The sequence below is a fragment of the Balaenoptera acutorostrata genome, chromosome 11 (assembly GCF_949987535.1).
Source record: "Balaenoptera acutorostrata chromosome 11, mBalAcu1.1, whole genome shotgun sequence".
Classification (NCBI taxonomy): Eukaryota; Metazoa; Chordata; class Mammalia; order Artiodactyla; family Balaenopteridae; genus Balaenoptera; species Balaenoptera acutorostrata.
Genome location: NC_080074.1, coordinates 101,958,715 through 101,976,677, shown reverse-complemented (window position 1 = coordinate 101,976,677; position 17,963 = coordinate 101,958,715). Strand labels below are relative to the sequence as shown.

The 17,963-nt window shown below is 52.8% G+C and overlaps 1 protein-coding gene across 3 annotated transcripts in view; it reads left to right on the top strand.

The window, feature by feature from the left end:
- The first annotated feature begins 3,099 nt into the window (after window positions 1-3,099).
- The window catches only part of NTF3 (neurotrophin 3), a 67,342-nt gene continuing 52,478 nt past the window's right edge, over window positions 3,100-17,963 (top strand). Inside the window, exon 1 of one of the 3 annotated variants that reach the window (XM_057557622.1) lies at window positions 3,100-3,222. In XM_057557622.1, coding sequence (XP_057413605.1) covers window positions 3,184-3,222 — 39 coding nt within the window. In that variant the 5' untranslated portion in view covers window positions 3,100-3,183. Of the gene's footprint in view, window positions 3,223-4,884; window positions 5,018-5,760; window positions 5,889-17,963 lie in introns of those variants that run through there. The other 2 variants (XM_007170194.3, XM_057557623.1) reach the window with 2 other exon arrangements.

The window sequence follows — 17,963 nt, the reverse complement described above, 5'->3', positions numbered from 1 at the left end:
ACATAATTAGCAAGAACAACAAACCGAGAACATACGAGGCAAGCTGTTTAGAGTTAAAGGACACTGGAATTTCCTTTAAAATGGGGAGGTGGTTCTGTTTTAGAGGCAGAGAATGAATAAAATGAGATTTTGAAATCCTTCAGCTATGTCTTCCATGCTCATTGAGGTCCATATTAAGAAGCTCTTAGAATTCTAAATATGTCCACTACTTCATTCTGCTGATTTCTTTCTGTCTTTGTCCAAAGGGGAGAATATATACCCATGGAGTTACATTAATGAAATGTTTAAAGACAGCTTACAAAAAACAGGACAGTCTTTCTAAAGGCTGATCCGCCCCCAGTGGGGTGGCAGGATTTCAGTGCAAGCACCGTTAGATTGGGAGTTGGGGCTTACGTGGTACCAGGCACTGTGCTGGGTGTTTTAAATAAATAAGTTCATTTGATCCTCATAACACTCCTATGAGGCCGGCACTGAGAAGCTCAGCACCTGCCCAAAGACACACAGCTGTGAAGTGAAGAAGGCCGCATGAAACCTGGGTTTGGATGAGTCCAAAATCCCCTCTTTCAATGAGTCGTAGCTCCTGATCTGTTACCAGGCTTTTTCTATTTCCCTGGGGAACGTCATGGTCAGGCTCGAGCCTCAGTTTCCTCAACTATTCAATGCGAGGTGAAGACACAGAGGCTCAGAGAACATGACCTCTGGGATCCCTGCTCTGCCAGACACCAGTGCTGATAACAGCAAAGCCGCACTTTCTCGAGATAGAAATTTTAGGGAAGACCTGGGCACACAGCTTCTGTGGACAGCGGCACCTACTTTGCATAAAAGAGTGATGCCTCACGCAGGACTCTTCAGGACCTTTGGGCAGGGTTGCTAATGGGCCTGATGTTCACGTGGGTGTGATGTTAATAATGCTGTGGTTAGGACCTGTGCAGTAATGGATGGGCAGCGGGGAATCTTTTGAGTGCCAGGAGCCAAGGGCGTACACGCTCTTCCCTGACCCTTAAATTCCCAGTCCCTGTGCAAACACCTTTTGCATTCGCTTAATTGTTTCTCAAACAGAGACTTTCAGGCTCCCTTGGCAAAGCAGCAGTCTGAGTGAGTCGGGGTGGGGAGGGACAGGGTAGGGCCCAAGAAAGGAGTCACGGGCATCCTGCCAAATTCTCCACCGTGCCCTCCAGCCGCAGAAGATGCAACCTGCGAATATTTGAGGGTCATATGTGGTGTGGAGGAGCAATCTCCAAGGCAGGAGGAAAAACAAACAAACAAAAACAAAAAAAACAATGAGAGAAGACAAATGTTCAAGGCTATCTAGCTGATCATGGGGAAAATCACCCCACTTGTCTTTGCCACGAATGGTCACAGAGGAAAGGGTCCTTGGAGGCCATTCGGCCCAATTCTCTTATTTCCTGGGTCAACATGTCACAGTGAATTAACCACAGGCAGCTAGAGCACAAGACCACACGCTGGGCATCCCACCCCGCCAACACACAGTGCACTTAAGTCAAACATCGAGGCCATAAGTGCTGCTTTTTACAAGGGAAAGGCACGCTTCAGGCCAACGTTTTCATTCTGTTTCTGTTCAGTGTTTCAACCACAGAGTGGTGCTGTTGCAAAAGAGAAGGGTGGGCAGGAGGCGAGCTCTAGAAATTTGCTTTAGGAGAGAGTTTTACAACGGACCTCCAAACACCAGATCCAGTCCCCGCTCTCACAAACCACTTTCAGGAGGAGGGCCTGACACCCAGATGCAGCCAGGAGAAAAAGAAAGTTCAGCAACCTAAAAATACAGTCAACAGATGGACTGCCAAGGCCCAGGCTGCGACCACCACAGGCTCAACTTGGAGAAAGGGATCCCAAAACACCTAGTTCTGGATCGACTGCCCCGGACCCAGCACCGCCTTTGGGGCACGAACTCCCCAGCTTACTTCCTAGCTCTGTTCTTGCTTTAGCTGTCTGCAACACTCAGATCTGTCTCTATTTAGAAAAATGGATTTGCTTAGAAGTCACAATGCTCCGCAGTTTTAAAACGATTTCATATTATACACAATAATCTTTCCCTCTATCTTTTAAAAAAATACACCTTTCTACTCCTTTTTCTGGCCACCCTATTTCTTGATCACCTGGTCACTCTCTTGGAAGCCAGAGGGAGGACCTGGATATCAGTCTTTAGAGGGGGGAAGAGGACACTTAGCTCTGAACTAGAAAGGATAGCAGTTAGGAAAAGGCAGTTTGCCTGCTCCAGGAAGATTGTCTGAAAAGGGCCTTCCACAAAGGAAAGGGCCAGTGGCTCTCCATTTGGGAAAAAGTGAGCAAAGGGCATCTTTCGGCCTCTGCCTGTTCTCTCCTCTTCCTCTCTCCTCCCTCAGCCCCTCCCTCCCTTCCCTCCCCCCCTTTCCCTCCCCCCCCCCAAGGCACCAGGCATATTTGGCAAGATTATGGTGTCACCTCTCATATTACAAGGCGTATTGGTTGCACGCAAAGACAGACCCACCAGCTCAGGACAAAACCCCCTCGAGGTGGGAAAGGCACAAACTTTTCCTGGGATCGCCTAGGTCCTGGCAAAACGAGATAGCCAGTCAGCGCCTGGCATCTGCAGAACAAATCGGTCCACGCTGCCTCGTCTTCTTCTTTTTTTTGTTTTTCTTCTGACTTTTTTCACATTTAAGTTTGCCCCTCTCCCTTCCCCTCCTCCATCCATCCTACTGGTGACCGAAGAGCGGCAGGCAGATCAGCCGGGACAGGTTTTTAACCCGTTCCTCGCTGCAGCGGGAGCCAACCCCCTCTTTCCTTGCAATCTTTGGGTTACTGGAGGACCTGGAGCTCCAGAGAAGAGCCCCTAGAGCCTGGCCAGCGGAGCTGAATCTGGGGCCTGAATCCCGCCTTTGACTGCGCGGCAGCGGGGGGTGGGGTGGGGGGATTGGGGCGCAAGTGCGGGCAGTGGGGGAGGGCAGGGGGGCGGGCCAGAGCAGAGCGAGAAAACCGGGACCCAGCAGAGCACGCCCAATCCAGACCTTCATTCATGGTGCCGTGCTCCGGGTGGAGGGGACATCTCTGCAGCCTAATCTGGCCCGGAGGAGGACCTGAACATTTTGGCGCGAGGGCGGCACGGAAGGAGGACCCTACTCTCCCCAGGGACCCCGGGAGGTGCCGCCCCTTGGCCTCAGTAGGCGCTTCTGGCCGTTTTCCATGAGGCAATCTCCAGCAGCCAGGATAATGATGAGGCAGGTACAATCTACCTAGTACGCAGCCCCCCGCCTCCCCATCCCTTCCCCCCTCCCCTCGGACCGGCAGCCTCCTCTCTGCGTCGGGTTCGGCCTGATCTGGTAGGTGCGGCGCCCTTATTTCTTGGTGTTTGACTAAATTCTCAAACAAGTCAAAGGAATTTGGATTTTTTTGTACTTGGACGCCAGCTGAACTGCTTATTAGACGCCCGGAACGGCAGGGCCGCGGGGAGAAGCGATACCTACTCCCTCCCCTCCCCCAATGGCGCGCATGTCCAAAGGTCCTGGAAAGAGATGGGGTGAGGGGTGGCTGAGGTGGCAGGGAGGAAGAAGTGGGGGGGAGGGGGGATCGGAGATGAGATTCCCCCCCCTCAGGCCCGGGGAGCGGGTAGGAGGAGGACAGGGGGGCAAAACTCTGTTCCGAGGCTCTGGATTTCTCATTGACCCCTCAGTGACATTTCCCCCCCACTTCTCTTGATGGCAAATGGGCAAAAGCAAAACGCATTAACTAGGGTAAATTTAGAGAGACCGAGCTCACCGCAAGCGGGGTCTAATGGGCGGCTAAAGTTATCTCGAAATAAGAGATTTTGCCCCCTGCACTCCCCCGTCCTTTCCTCGAATAATCTAAGGGTGGGGAAGTGGGCGTCACTCCTTTCGGAGCGCTTAGAGAGGTTGGTCTGTAGCTTGCCTTTCTGCTTCCCGCGCTGTCCCCGCGTGCAGACTGGTGGGTGCTGGGCGGGCGCTCGGCTGCAGGGCCCGACCCTCATTCGGAAGGAAGGGGCTTAGAAGAAGTTGAAGGCTTCGTGGAGCGGGAGGCTCCGATTCATCACCCTCTCCCTTCCACGCTCAGGCTCGCACAAACACACAAGCGCGCACACACCCGCCCTCCCCCCACCCCCGCACCGTGCCCCCCCCTCGACCCCATACCTGTCTGGCTTGATCCACCTGGACCGCCTGCAGCGCCTTGGGTGCTGGTCCCCGGAGTGGCGGGCACGCCAGGGAACGGTGTCCCGGGGCGTGCTCCGGTGGTGGGGAGCGGGAAGGATGGACGGGTGCTCTTGGTAGGGGGTGGGGAGAGATCTGGAGCTTTAAGGGTCGAAGGTTCGGAGAAGTTCGCACATTCGACCCAAGCCTCCCGAGGCAAGGGGCAAGAAAGGCCCTTCTGCTTTGTAAAGAAAAACCTTAGATGAAAAGCAAAAAGAAGATCAAAAAGATTTTTCAAGAAAAAGAACAAATAAGACAGACTGAAGGCATGAATGTGTAAAGCACAGTGTGAAAAGTTAAATATTTCGTTTTTTCTTGGATCTCTAAAACGGAGATGGAGGGGCAAACTGAAGTCTACTACCAACTTGGAGGTTGGGGATATTTTTCTTTAAGAAAGGACAGGGGAAATGACCCGGTGCCCCCAGTGACCCCCAACCCCAGCCGGAGGGGCGCTGGGGCGCAGGCTCGAGCGGCCGGCCGGGCGCGGGGGCGGACGGCGCGGCGCCGAAGGGGTTAAGGCGCTGAGCGCGGAGCCATCTGGCCGGGTTGGCTGGTTATAACCGCGCAGATTATGTTCACGGGACTCAGAGTTGAAGGCTCTTCTCCCTATCGTAGCAGCTCCGCGCGAGGCCCCCGAGAGAGCCCGGCGCAACTACTTTCTTCCCTCTCCTTTCTCCTCTTTTTGTCCCCTGCTGGGGGCTGGCGGCGGCGGCGGGGTGGGAGAGACTTTGAATGACCGAGCTCGCGTCCACCTTTCTCTTCATGTCGACGTCCCTGGAAACGGTCACACGGATGCCATGGTCACTTCTGCCACGGTAAGGGGAGGCGGGCACGCTGGGCGGGCAGGTTCGGGGCCGGGGACCCGCGCGGGGCCCGGGCTCCGCACCCCGCCCTCACCCCATCGCGCCGCGCTCCCGCACTTTCCCCCGCTCGTGCCTTCCCGAAGTTTGCGCCCGGATCTGCCCAGGCCGAGGTGCGATCACAGCCCCCGCCCGCCCCCGCGCACAGACACTCCTTCCCACCTCCACCCTCCCGTGCCTCGGCTGCTGGAGAAACCGCCCAATATCTGGGAAAGTGATCGGGTTTAAGGGACCGGGATTGGAAATGGTGGGGGGCGCAGGCGAGGGGAAAGGGGGACGACGGAAGGGCAGGAAAGGGCTTCGGGAAAACCTCCGGCCCCTCACCAACGCACCCGTCTACTCCCGCAGGGAAGGCTCCTCGCGCATCCCGTAACAAAAGGGGGTGGCAGCCGTCTCCGGGCCGGCGGGGAGGCGAGGGTGCCGCCGTCGCTCCCCGCACGCGCCCCCCGCGCCCCGCTCGCCGCCTCGCCAAGCTCTCCGCTCTCCTCCCCCTCCCGGGCCGGGCGGGGGCTGGCGGGGGGGTGGGGAGGGGACGCGGAGCTCCGGCCCCGGAGAGTCGCTTCCCAGTTTCGGGAGTTGAGACTCCGTGCGTGCCGTGGCTACCTGCTGGAGGCCCCCTGCCTCCGCTCAGAGCTTCCTCGGAAGCAGCCCCGCACCCCGGGCTCGTCCTGGCCGGCGGCCACCCAACCCTGGGTCTCTGCGCAGATGCTGGAGCCGTGCGCGCGGCCCGCGCGTCTGGGTCGCCGCCGGGAGCAGCGGGCACGGGGCCCGAGCGGTCCCTGGGGAGCTCCTCGCGGTTCCTCCGGGCCAGCTCTGGGAATCGGAGGTACCGGGAGGCTGGGAGGCCCGGGGCCCGGCGCAGCTAGGTCGGACTTAAGAGGACCCCCAAGCACCAAATTTCTCCGTGGCCCCTGAGCTAGAGCTCGGGGTGGTAGACTCACACTCCGAAGGACATTTGGAACGCTCGGGAGTTGAAGATTCGGGGAAGGCGGGCCTGGGGTGGGGGAGGGGACTCTGCTTGTGGCTTTCGGGCGCGAGTGGGTGCGCGGCGAGGAGATGCTGCTTCTCTGGGGGAGTTTGGCTGCTGCGTTCCCCAGAGGCACAGCACTGAGACCCCCGAGCCGCACCGGGTGAGGGCTGCTGACTAGTAAGGATCCCTCTCCCTGGATCCGAGGCCGGGGGCTTCCAGGTGGAGGAAACACCGAACTAGACAGCCTGCTCTCGACCTCTGGCGGCGGGCGGCACGTTCAGAGTCTCAGTGCAGGCAGCTGCCTGGACGCAGCCCGAGCGCTGAGCTCGGAGCTGGAGAGCTGGCGACTGCGCGTCTTGGACTTGTTTATGTGCGCGAGGAGCAGGGGGCGGGAGCAGGGGGTGGGGAGGGCGGGCTAAAAGGGAGTGGGTGTCACCCCGGGGACTCTAGTCGGTTAAGCACTGTGCTGGGCAAGTGCTCTGTAATGAAGAGATGTCCTCTCCCGCTCTGCAGAACGGAGAGCCAGAGACACATCTAAACCCTCTGCCCCAAATGTCAGGATGGAGAAAGTTGGAACGGGAAGGAACTTTGCAATCGGTTCTGTTTTCCCGGCACTGAGAAATTCTCCCAGGTCCTCAGCCTGCCCCCCTCCCGCCCCCGACAGAAAGAAGGTGGAGGGGTGGGATTCAGGGGATAAAATCCAACCGCCTCTGCCTTGGGCTCAAGCGCTCAGACCTGGGTTTGGCGCTGGGAGAGGAGGAGATGAAAAGAAACCAAGCTCTGAACGGTGCTGGGGGAGAGTAGGAAGTCTGCGGGGTTGCAGGAAGGAGCGTGTACGGTTCTGTGCTGGTGTGGACTGTTTTGTAGCTGGAAGTGGAGGCTGTGGCTCTGTGTGAACGTGTCTGCCGTCTGTGGAGGGCGATCAGGACCCCTGGGCGCTCTGTTTGGTCAGGGAAAGAGGTTTTTTGGAAAGTGTCTGCGTGAGGGTGTGTATAGGGGACGGCCAGAGTGCGGGAGCTCGCCCTGCTCTGTGTGCGGGTGGAGGTGTGTGTTTCTGAGGCTCTCTTGCACAGGCAGCAGGTGAGAGCATGTGGGAACAGAGGTGTAGCTAATGAGAAATCTGTGCCTGCGAAGGGTGTCGGAGCAGGAGGAGAGGTACGGTGTGTTGCAGCAGATGGCTCGTGCGTGCCTGCACGGACACACGGAGTGGGTGTGGCGTGGGAGGGCGCCCGCGTGGGGGACGTGTGTGGAAGGTTAGCCTAGGCGCCTGTGGATTACCGAAGGGATGGGGAGGGGAGATTATCTGCAAAGAGCAGAGTGTGAACCTTATGAGTGAGTGCTGAGAAATTTGGCCAGGAGGGCATTGGGGTGTGTGGGGAACAGAAAAGTGTGGGCTCAGACACATTATGGAGAGATGGGGCATTTGCAGAGAAGGATGCTGGGGTGGTTTTTGCCTTCTCCCGCTCTCCACCTCCCCAGAGGGCAGGAAATTGGAGAAGGCTTAGGATGAGGGATGTACATTTAAGGGGAAAAGTCCTCTGTGTGTTGGTACCGGGTGGGGATGTGTGTGAGTGAGATCTGAGTGAGTGGAGAAATGTGTTTTGCATGCCGGGAAGGGATGCGCATAGTATTATATTGTATAATGGGTTTCTTATTTAAGAAATAAGAAATGGAATGCCCACTGGATGCTCAGCCCATTGCTGGGTACTGGGGCGTGGCACGGTGCCCTGGAACAATTTCTTCCCAGGGCTCAGCGGACTGCCGCAGTTTTGCCAGGAGGAACGAGGAGAGCTCGGTGCTAGTCGAGGTTTTTTTCAAGAACTATAATTCAGTTTCTAGAGATGTTTATGGATCTCGGAGGCCACAGGGAAGCTGATTTGAAATGTACCTGTGGTTTTGTAAAAAGGGCGCAGAAAGATAGGGGTGATGGATAGTTTTGTGTGTTGGGGAGGGAGCTGAGGGCTGTTTCTGTTTCTTGCAGGGGGTGTGGGCTGGGAGTGGAGAGTGCAGCAAGCCAGGTCACGATGCAGGTGCTGATACCCTGGAGGGTTGAGTTTCTGAGAGCACGGCAGGGACGCGGCTTCATACGTGGAGCTGGAGAAGGGGCGAGGCAGTGAGCAGGAAGATGCCAGGGAGATGCAGGTTGGGAGTGTTTGTTAATCTTTGATGACTTCTGGGCTGTGAGTGTAAAGCTAACGTGTGTGTGCGCGTGCGTGTATGCGTGTATGCATGCGCACACGCCGTGGGTCTGGAGTGAAGTAACTGGGGGAAGGCTAGCTTGGAGGACAGGAGGGGCGTGTATGCTGGCTCTGGCGGAGGAAGTGGAATGTATGTTTTTGCAGGAATTCTTTGTGGCCGAGGAAGGATGAAAATCGTCTTGGATGCTCAGATGTGTATCAGAGTTTAAAAGGTACAGATAAAAGAAGGGTTGCAGGTTTATTAGGAAGCATTTGGGGAGGGAGGGGCATGTGATGTTGGTTGGGTTCATACCAGCAAGAGCTGGGGAGGTAACTGGGACAGAGCAGGGGGAGGGGTGTGCTTTGGCCGCAAACACCTGCTAACCAGGAACCTCATTTATTAGGTCTATTCGTGGGAGAGCATATGTCTGGGGGGAATAAACCTCATCTGTTTGACCCATGACACTTTTGATTTCCTGAAATGATGGCTGTGTCATTTTGAGGTTCTGCCTTATTTGTAGGGGAAATTCATCTGTGTAAGAGTGTTGATACAAGGTCTGACCCTTGGTCAGAGGATCTTGCGGCAGTATTTTGGAGGATGGCGTGGTGGAGATGGAAGGTTTCCCATTGGGAATGGCTTGTTTCTAGTCCAGTTCCGCCACTTTGGAGCAGGGTGACCTCGGGAAATTTTTCTAATCTCTCTGATCCTCCATTGTTTCTCTGTGTAAAATGGCGTTGTCTGCCATGACTCAGTGAGGAGGAAAATTCACTCTGCTTCCCTCCCCTTCAAAGCTTGGTGTGTTTAGGGGTACTAAGCTTTACTCAAAGGTGACGCTGAGTTGAATACAGGCGCTAGCATGGATGTGAACCATTGTAAAAATGGGTCCTGGACCTCCTTCTCTACAGTGCAAGTTGGTAAAACAGTCTTAATGCCCGCTGAGTGTCTACTGCTCATCCATGGTGCAAACAGAACTTTCTATAACCGCCTCAGTTTACTCGCCCATAAAATGGAGGCAGCCAAGCCTAGATTACTGTTGATGGCAATCTGTTTTCATAACAGGTCTTTGAACTATTCAGAAGAAAGGTGGTCCACAAATCAGTGTTATTAACTATCCAACGCGGACGTTTCCCTTTTCTGCAGGCCACAATGCCTAAAGAAATGAGATTTGAGGACAGAGAAAATAGTCATTGTTCTCAGCGTGTTAGAATAAAAGAAGAGCGAAGTCCAGCCAACCCGGGTTACTACGAAGGTCTGTTTTTCTCCGGGCTACGTGTCCTTGGCAGGCAAGAGCCTGCCTGTAAGAAGAGGGCATGGGCTTTGGATCTTTGCAGACACCCAATGCAGCAAGTTGGTGCAGCCACTTTCCCCAGAGACAAAAATGGAGACCAAAAAAAAAGAGGGACCAGGAAACCCACTCAAGCCTCCGAGTCCTCCCAGAAGTCAGCACATGCTGTGAACTGCTGGCTCAGAATCAGGCTCCCATCCATCCTTGAGTTCAGTGGCCATAAATAGTCAGGCGCTAAGCTATTTCCATGAGGCACTAAACCAATTCTGCTGCTTTTCTTGGCGAGATTGGGCCAATTAAGTTGATTGGAAGAGGTCACTGTTGATGGCTCTCACATTCCCCAGGCGGGACAGGCCAGCAGAGTTTAATTACATAACATTTCCCATCTCCGCAGCTCCCCTCCCAGACAGATCAGATGTGCAGCGCCCCCCCCCCCCCCGCCGCCGCCCCTCCATCCAGGACGGCGAATGCAGCAGGCGGTTCCCGCTCCAGGCTTCTCCAGACTGTTTCCTGAGCAGTTACAGCGCTCCCACCCCAACTGTGAGGAATGTAAATCCAGTGTTGGCGGGAATGAGAGCAGGGAGTCAGGCCAACACAGAAGATCCTTCAAACCCACCACCCTGCTTCCCAACCTCACCAGCTGCTGTTTTACTCTTTAATGAGGCAGGCAGTTTCTGGTGGTGGGGATGCTGAACTAATGACCGTTGCTAGGGTTTTCCATTTAGTTTTCTTTAAAATTGAGTTTGTTGGAGAAGGACCAAATCTACCGGAGACCAGCCTAAGACCCGTGTGCTGCTGCTGATAAGCTCTGTGGATGTACTTTGTGCGTGGATAGGTGTGTGCAGAGAGAGAGGAGAGCAGGGCTGTGTGTGTGCTGGGGGACACGAGAGCACAGGAGGGGCCCTGGGTGGGCAGGAGGCATTCCTAGAGCTTGTGTTATGGGTGGCAGGTATATGGGCACCTGGTTCAGATTGGACCATCACCGTATTGTGTCTTGCAGAAGAGCCAGCTTGTGGAAAAAATTGGGAGCAGCTTTTTTTCAGACCATTTGTATCTGGGGAATGGAGGATGTGTGAGTTTTAGGAAGTCTGAGGCCAGTGCAGATAGAACCTCATTCTTGCCTGAACAGATTTCTATTAAGATCAAGGCTGGACAAAGGAAGCCTTTCAGAGGACTCATTTTAGAACCTATGAAAGCACATGTAGAGGGACAAAGATCTTTAAAGTCTTTTCGTGTTGTTGATAGTTTTCCTTAAGTCAGCCTTTCCTTCTACCTAAAAATACCAAGGGGCTGAGTGTGCACGCGCCTCTGGGTGGTGAGGATACGTTGGCTGTGTCGTGTCCACATCTGTGCCATGGTCCTTCTCAAGCAGTCCTAACTGGGAACAACCAGAGGCTGTCTGTGGCTCTGGGCATCCTTACAGGACTAACCTCTGCCTGCCAGTGTGGTTTCGCTGGAGAAGGATTTTGACGTGAACTTTGGTGTGGTCTGTTGTGATTGCTCACTTTTCAGCAGCATCTCCAGGAAAGACTTTTGTTGAGCCCCCAGTCTTCTATGGATTTTGTTCAGTCAGAGATTTTTTGAAAGGGTTGAGGTTCTTGCTCATTCAAGACCAGAGTTGTAGGAGTAAATGGCATCTTACTGATCTCAAAAGATCCCAGGCCAAGGTCCTCTTAAACAGCCTGGGGCAGCAGAAAGCCTGCTGACTTAGAGGTGGGGGACCAAGCTTGCCACTGAGCTCCATCACTAATAGGCTGCTGTTGTGTGACCCTGGATAGTCTCTCCAGGCCTTGACGTACCCATCTGTAAATGAAGAACTTGAACTAGAGGATCTCAAAGTTCCATTCCAACTGCACCATCTGAGGATTCTACAGTAGCCCCATCCTCCTACTCGCTCAGCGCTAATATGCTTTGCTTGGAGTGCATCTTGGCACACCCTCAATGAGCTCCTGTTTTTATCTTTGGGGAATGGCTGAGTCAAAGTCAGAAAGGCATGCAAAGAATTTGCCATACAGTTTTGTTTTGGCCAAGAATGCTCTTGAAGTTGGCTTCGCCTGCACAGCGTGTACAGAGCTCTAAGGGGTGGGGTTTGGCTTTCTGGTAGACCCGATGCTAATCATCCAGCTTCCACATGAACGCCTATTAGTGTTTCTGACTAAGAGAAGTACCCACTTTGAAGATGATTGATGATGATGATGGTTAATATTTGAGTACTTACTGGGTGCCAGGCATTACTGTAAATATCACATGGTGTTATCTCAGTGCCCAAAATAATCTCTTTTGCAGGTGGGGAGACTGAGGTTATGTGAGGTTAAGGGGTATGTTTACGGGTACACAGCTAGATCTCGATGTGCTGACATTCTAGCCTGAAGCCTGTGACCATCCCAAGTCCATCACCTGCCAGTCAGGTTCTGTTTCTGCATTCTGTGAGGTCATCCAGATGGGAGATTGCTTGATAGCCCTCTGCAAAGTCTGTCACCCCACAGGGTAACTTGCTCCACGGGAAGGTTCATTTTCATGTGCAAGACAAATGCTGAGGCTTTCTGGCCACCTGCTGGAAAGCATGTGTCAGATCTGTCTTAGCTCCCATCGCCCTCCCCCTTTACTTCCCGTCTTGTTGACAAGGAAATCTGCCCTTCCAGAATGGGGATGTTGATTTAAGTCACAATTGCCTCCTTGTAAACTCTATAAGATTGGAGCTGGACATCTGGTTTTGATCCACTTGCCCACGAGAGGTGGTGGGTCCCAGCGTTCTTGAGTCCTGTGATGAGGGTTGCACAGAATCAAAGTAAAAGAGAGTGGAGGATGTGAGGGCTCTTCAGAATTTGGAAAATGGCTTTCCTTGAAAGACTAGGGAACTCCCTCCATGTATACAGGGGCCATGTATTTCTTGCTGAGAGGTTGAAGGCAGGAGTTGCTGCCAAGGACTGGGGTCCCCAGGCTCTGTTTGATGCAGAGCAGAGCAGTTTTAGAGTCTTCCAGCCCTGGCACTTGCTTGCTGCATGCCCTTCTGGGCAATACCAGAAGTAGGGAAGCCAGAGGTGTTCTCGGGGTGCATGTTGCCACCATCTCTGAAGGGTGTGACTGAAGGCTCTTGTTTTTTCTCCCTCCACTGACTTTCCCATCACCACTACCACACATACATCTTCAAAGCAATGAATGAGAATGACTGGGTTCTATTGCTGAAAGGTATTTGCAATGTGCTTATAAGTGGACAACGTTAACCTAATGCCTATGAAATTGTGGGTGCTCAAAAGATATGTGTTTGCTTTGTTTAAAACAACATTCCACGTGTAGGGTGATGCTTTCCTTCTTTGTAAGAGGACACAGCCCTATTATTATCATTTTTTTTTTTTTATGATAGACCAGTCTTGCCCTGCCCCCCCTCTGTTTTTAGGTCTGAGCCCATGGCATTTAAAAATATCCTCCCCCTCTGGCTCCAAATCATCCCTCAGGGAATATAGTTCAAGATCTCAGTCTGGGATTATTTCCATTCTGTGTCTAGCAGATCTACTCCTGATGGATCATGGGGCACATCCACCCCCTGCTTCCACTGGGTCCAGGAGGGAAAGTGCAGCTCTGGAAATCACCTGTTACCCAACACGTGCGTCCTGTAATTGGGAAGGAGCCCAGCTCTCCTGACACCCAGCTTTTGCTCCCCAAACTGCTCACCTCACCTCTCTTTGCAAAGGACTCAAACTAGCTGTGCGACCTTGAGCAAAGCATTCTCCCTCCACGGGCCTCTGTTTCCTCTTCCGGAAAAGGAGGGAATGGGATTCACTGGAAGGTCAAAAGGACCCTGCCAGTCATGACAGGTCACATATTCCATGACTCTGCTGCTCCCTAAGCCTCTCTGTGGCCCATGCCTGGCATTTCTGGGTATCCCTGCTCCTCTGGAGGACTTATGTGCAGAGATGTGGAGGGGGTGGAGGAGGAAATGAAGTTATATGATGCCAGATAAGTTCTTGAACACATGGAGGAGTGCATGTTTATAAAGTGCTGAAGAAGCAAGCTTGCCAGATCGGTGGCAGATCTTGGATTGGGAGTTGAAAGCATAGGGAAAGGTTTATGTGGGATAAAATTCTCTTTGGGTAGCTGAACTTGGTGAGTGAAATCAGAAGGATCCTGAGCTACGAGCAGAGATACCAGACTCCACCCCAAACTGTCCCAGAGCCTCACTGTGCAATTTGGGGAGTCTCTGCTCCATGGAGAGTGAAAGGCTCCTGGCTTAGATGATCCCCCAAATCTTTCCTGACTCATCAGTAATTATGGGAATCGAGGGCTAGTAGAAAAGCCTGGATGGATGGATTGATAAGGGGCTTGAATGTAGAGGGAAACGTCCTCTGATGGCAAGAGGGTAGGAGTAGCAGAAATATACATCTGTTCTTGAATTTGAGATGGTCACGGAGGGCTTATTCTGTGTGTATATTGGGCTTAGAAAGCTCTCCCTTCTTCACCAGGGATATTGAAAGCATCCTTCACATCTTTGCTTCACCATTACCTTCTCCTGGAAGCCTCCCTGCATCCCCCAGGGAGCCTGGGGCTCCCTCTCAGTCTCCCTGTGTTACACCACCCGGTATTCTGTCTTCTCACTAGAAGATGGGCTCTGCAGAGAAAGGGACCTGGTCTTTTCATCTCTGTGTCCCCAACACCTTGATATGTGTTGGGTGAGTGAATGCATGACAGGTGGGTTATCAGGGAGTCCAGCGGTGAGAGGCTGGGCTCAGAGAAGTGGTACTCCTTCCCAAGGGTCCAGAGCCGTACGTGTTCTCTGTGTCCCATTTCGGCCTGTCCCGAGGCTGATGTCATGAAGCTCGCTGCCGGCCCACTAGGAAAGGCTGTTCTTGCTCTCTTTAGAGACCCCCTTCTCCCCTGTGTCTTAGTCTGCCAAGTCCTTCTGCAAATGTGGGTTTTGGTCATGGGAAGATTGGGTGTCACTGCACATGAATTAGGGCCATCTCTCTCTAGACACTCAGAAAACACGTGCTTAAAGATTGTTCATTAAGCATCCTGTTGGTGGCTGCCGAGTCTCAGGCCCTGGGCTCGACGCTGGAGAAGATGCAGAGATGAACGCTGAGCTCTGAGCTCCAGGGTCTAGGAGCTGGTGAGGGCAATGGGCCAGTTACATCACTGTGCTCTAGGGAGGGGCCGTGTGAGCATGGAAGTTCAAGTGCAGGGTTCCTGGATGGAAGGTTGTGTGTTGGTGTGAATAATGATGGGGAATCCTCTGGACCAGAAGCAGGCTGGAGGGTCCATGAACTGCCTTCACTTTTTCTCGTCCCTGAGTTCCCAAGGCCTGACCAAGCTCAGAGCCCGTTGTGATGGGAGCCATTGGTTCTTCCCAGGGAGAGTTTGGGGAAGGGACGTGATGTACAGGTGTTAGGTCTGGGTGGATGTGTAGGTGTGTGTTGCTTTCCAGAAGTAGCCCCGCTCTTGGCTGTAGTCAGCCCAGGCGGGGGAGGTGCGTCTGCCCAAGGCTTTTAAGCGCTGCTTCTCCCGGCTGCACTGTGTGTTGTCTCTGTGACCACTCCTGACACAGGGACAGACTGCCATCTACTGTCCACTCTTGTCCTCTATGAGTCCTTCCTGCTCAGTGAGCTCCTCAGCATTTTTTTCACGTCCTGTTTTTAATGGGTCCAGATACCAGCAGAAAGAGAATAGACATCAGGTCCTCATTAAGTAACTTCGTTGGAATTTAGAAGGGGGCGTCTAAAAAACATAACACATCTGTTAGATGTTTTTCTTATCTGCTTAACAAAAGTGTTATTTGAAGGGGGCCTCGTGCCTCTCTTGACTCTTCTTAGTTACCATGCTGGGTACCTGGGTACAGCGTAGAGTGCCAAGACGAAGAAGGCTAAGTCCTGCCTTCAAGAACCTCGCAGTCTAGTTGGAAGTCGGGACAGACCTGCAAAGAAATAGACCATAGGATGCGGCAAGATATGTTTGGTACGTGGCACGTGAGTGGCAGGGACCCCAGAGGCTTTGGGGGTTTGGGGGAAGGAGGGGTCCTTGTAGACAGAGTGATTGGGAAAGACAAGTGTGGGCAGCTTGACTGGGTCTGCTTTTAGCAACCCCAGGGTTTGGTGAGCGCCTCCTAAAATCGCTGTGTGGTATCGTGGAACAGGCTCTGAGCTGGGAGTTCGGGGACCTAGAAGGTCCCTGTGACCCAGGGGGGCTGGTTTCAGTGTCCTAGGGCCCACCCATCCCTGACCCGGCATCGCGTCCCACATTTGCATGCAGAGGAAGGTGGCACCTCGTTTCCATCTTGTCAAGGACCAGTAGAGCCGGAGTCCCTCTTGCGTCCCCTGCAGGGAGGGCATCTCAAGGTGTGTTCCGTCCTGACAACCCCACACACAGTGGGAGGGAGAGAATGTCCCCAGAGTAACCTCAGGTGCTGTACAGCTATGAGGAGGTGAACGGCTTTCAGGACGTGTCTGCCTGCTGCTTCTCTCTGTATCTCCCCCGGACCTTCCTTCCAAAATACATCTGCATAGTGCTTGAGTCAAGGATAGTTTTTCCAAAAGAAACTGCATTAGTATCCTAGTGTAGATTATAGCTCAGGTCTAGGATTCCTTCATGTTAGAATTCATTCTACCATTGCTTTTGTGGAGCTTTTTAAAAAAGTATCTAAGACTTTTGATGACTGTGGATTAAAATGGGGGAAAAGTTGCTTTTCATAACTCACTCCCATTCTTTCTCTTTCTCTCTCTTTCTTAGCATTTAAATGATCATCAGGGAAACCTTCAGTGTATTTATTCCATGTACTTGTCTTCTGGTGCATGTGTATGTGCGTGTTTGTGTGTGTGTGAGAGAGAGCGAGAGAGAGAAAGAGAGAGAGAGGGAGGGGAAAAGAGAGAGAAAGGGAGGGAAAAAGAGAGAGAGAGAAAGAAAGAGAGAGAGCAAGAACAAGAGAGAAAGATACTGTAGACTGTGGTCTATTAGCGAGTCTAGGAAATTAAGTTGAATTGGAGTTGGGTTACTGGTAGAGAGACCTCAGATTGTCACTCTAAACCTCTGACATTTCGCTTTTACTCTTTGGCTCTTGTACGAATCAGGAATGTCTCTTCCCAGTCCCCCTTCAGTGTTTACATCTCCTTTTGGGGCTGCTGTATTAAGTTACCGTCTGTCTGCAGAAAGTCTCCTGAATTCTTGGGGGACCTCTCAACAGAGGCACAGTCAAGGATGGAGCCATTAGAGAAGGTCTGATTTTTTACTATGAGGGGGAACTAAACCCTTTTACTAAAAGGGTTAGGGGTTGTTTGTCATGTGTTTTCCTGTGGCACAATGATGTCTGTGACTCTTGCCTAAAGAGAGAGAGCAAGCAGAGGCTGGGACAGAGATGGAAAGGGAAATTCTTCCAAGAGCAGCCAATGTGGAGGGAGAGACTCAGTTCCCAGCAGTTTCGTGGGAGGTTTTCTGATGACCTGTGACATGATTTGTTATCGTGGGTGAAAGAAAGTAGGAGGAGATGGGGGGAGGAGAGTTCCAGGTGAAGGTGCAGATGGAAAGAGGGTCCCAGGTGAGGGAAACCGGGGGCTAAAAGAACCGAAAGCCGCCCAGGTCGTGGTTCATGGGGAACAGCGTGGGGTGATGTGTCCAGGGAGATAGGAGGAAGGAGGGCCCACACTGAGCCCCCTCCCAACCCCAAGAGCAGCAGGGGCCAGTGGAGGTGGCACAGGGGAGGGTACATTCAGTCTTTTGTTTTTAAAAAAGATCACTCTGATGCAATACGGGAGACGGCTTTTCCTAAATAGTTGTTCAATGGGAAAAATGAATTAATGAGCGAATAAATGAGTGAACTGCAGGGGGGGCTTGATCAAGCCGGACTTGATCACTGGTTACTCTGACCAGTGCTGGCTCCGGGGGAGATGAAGGACAAGACGGGCTGGGACGATAGGCGACAGGTCATGGATTCGCGTGGCTCTGGCTGTAGGGAAACAGGGACCAGCATAGTAACAACGCTGAGAGATCAGTTGGCCGTGGGAGGATCTCGCAACCTGTTTACATTTTCTATACATTTCCATCCAAACTTGATTTCATTCCGGATCAAAAATGAAAGTGGCTTTTGGAGTTGTACCCGAGAAAATTTGAAACTGTGATGGTGACTTTCTCCAGAGGGGGCTGCTTGCTCACAGACCTTTTCATAGGCTCCAAGTGGGATGTGGACAGATGGTGAGTTTTCTGGGGCATCTGGCAGGTCCCAGATTCTGGACATCAGATCCATCTATTGATGATTCCTATGGATTAGTGTGTGTTTGTGTTTGTGTGTGTGTGTGTGTGTGTGTGTGTGTGTATATTTCAAAGTCTCCTGAAAATTACCAAATTCCACAGAACCTCTTTTGCTTGTAGTGGATCCCTATAGAGAGTCACTTGCAAGCTCACGTAGGTTAGCACAGATAAGAAGAGTGTGTGTGACAGTGACCTAGACAGACACCTGGCATGCCCTCCAGCGACTTGGCCTGGTAGAA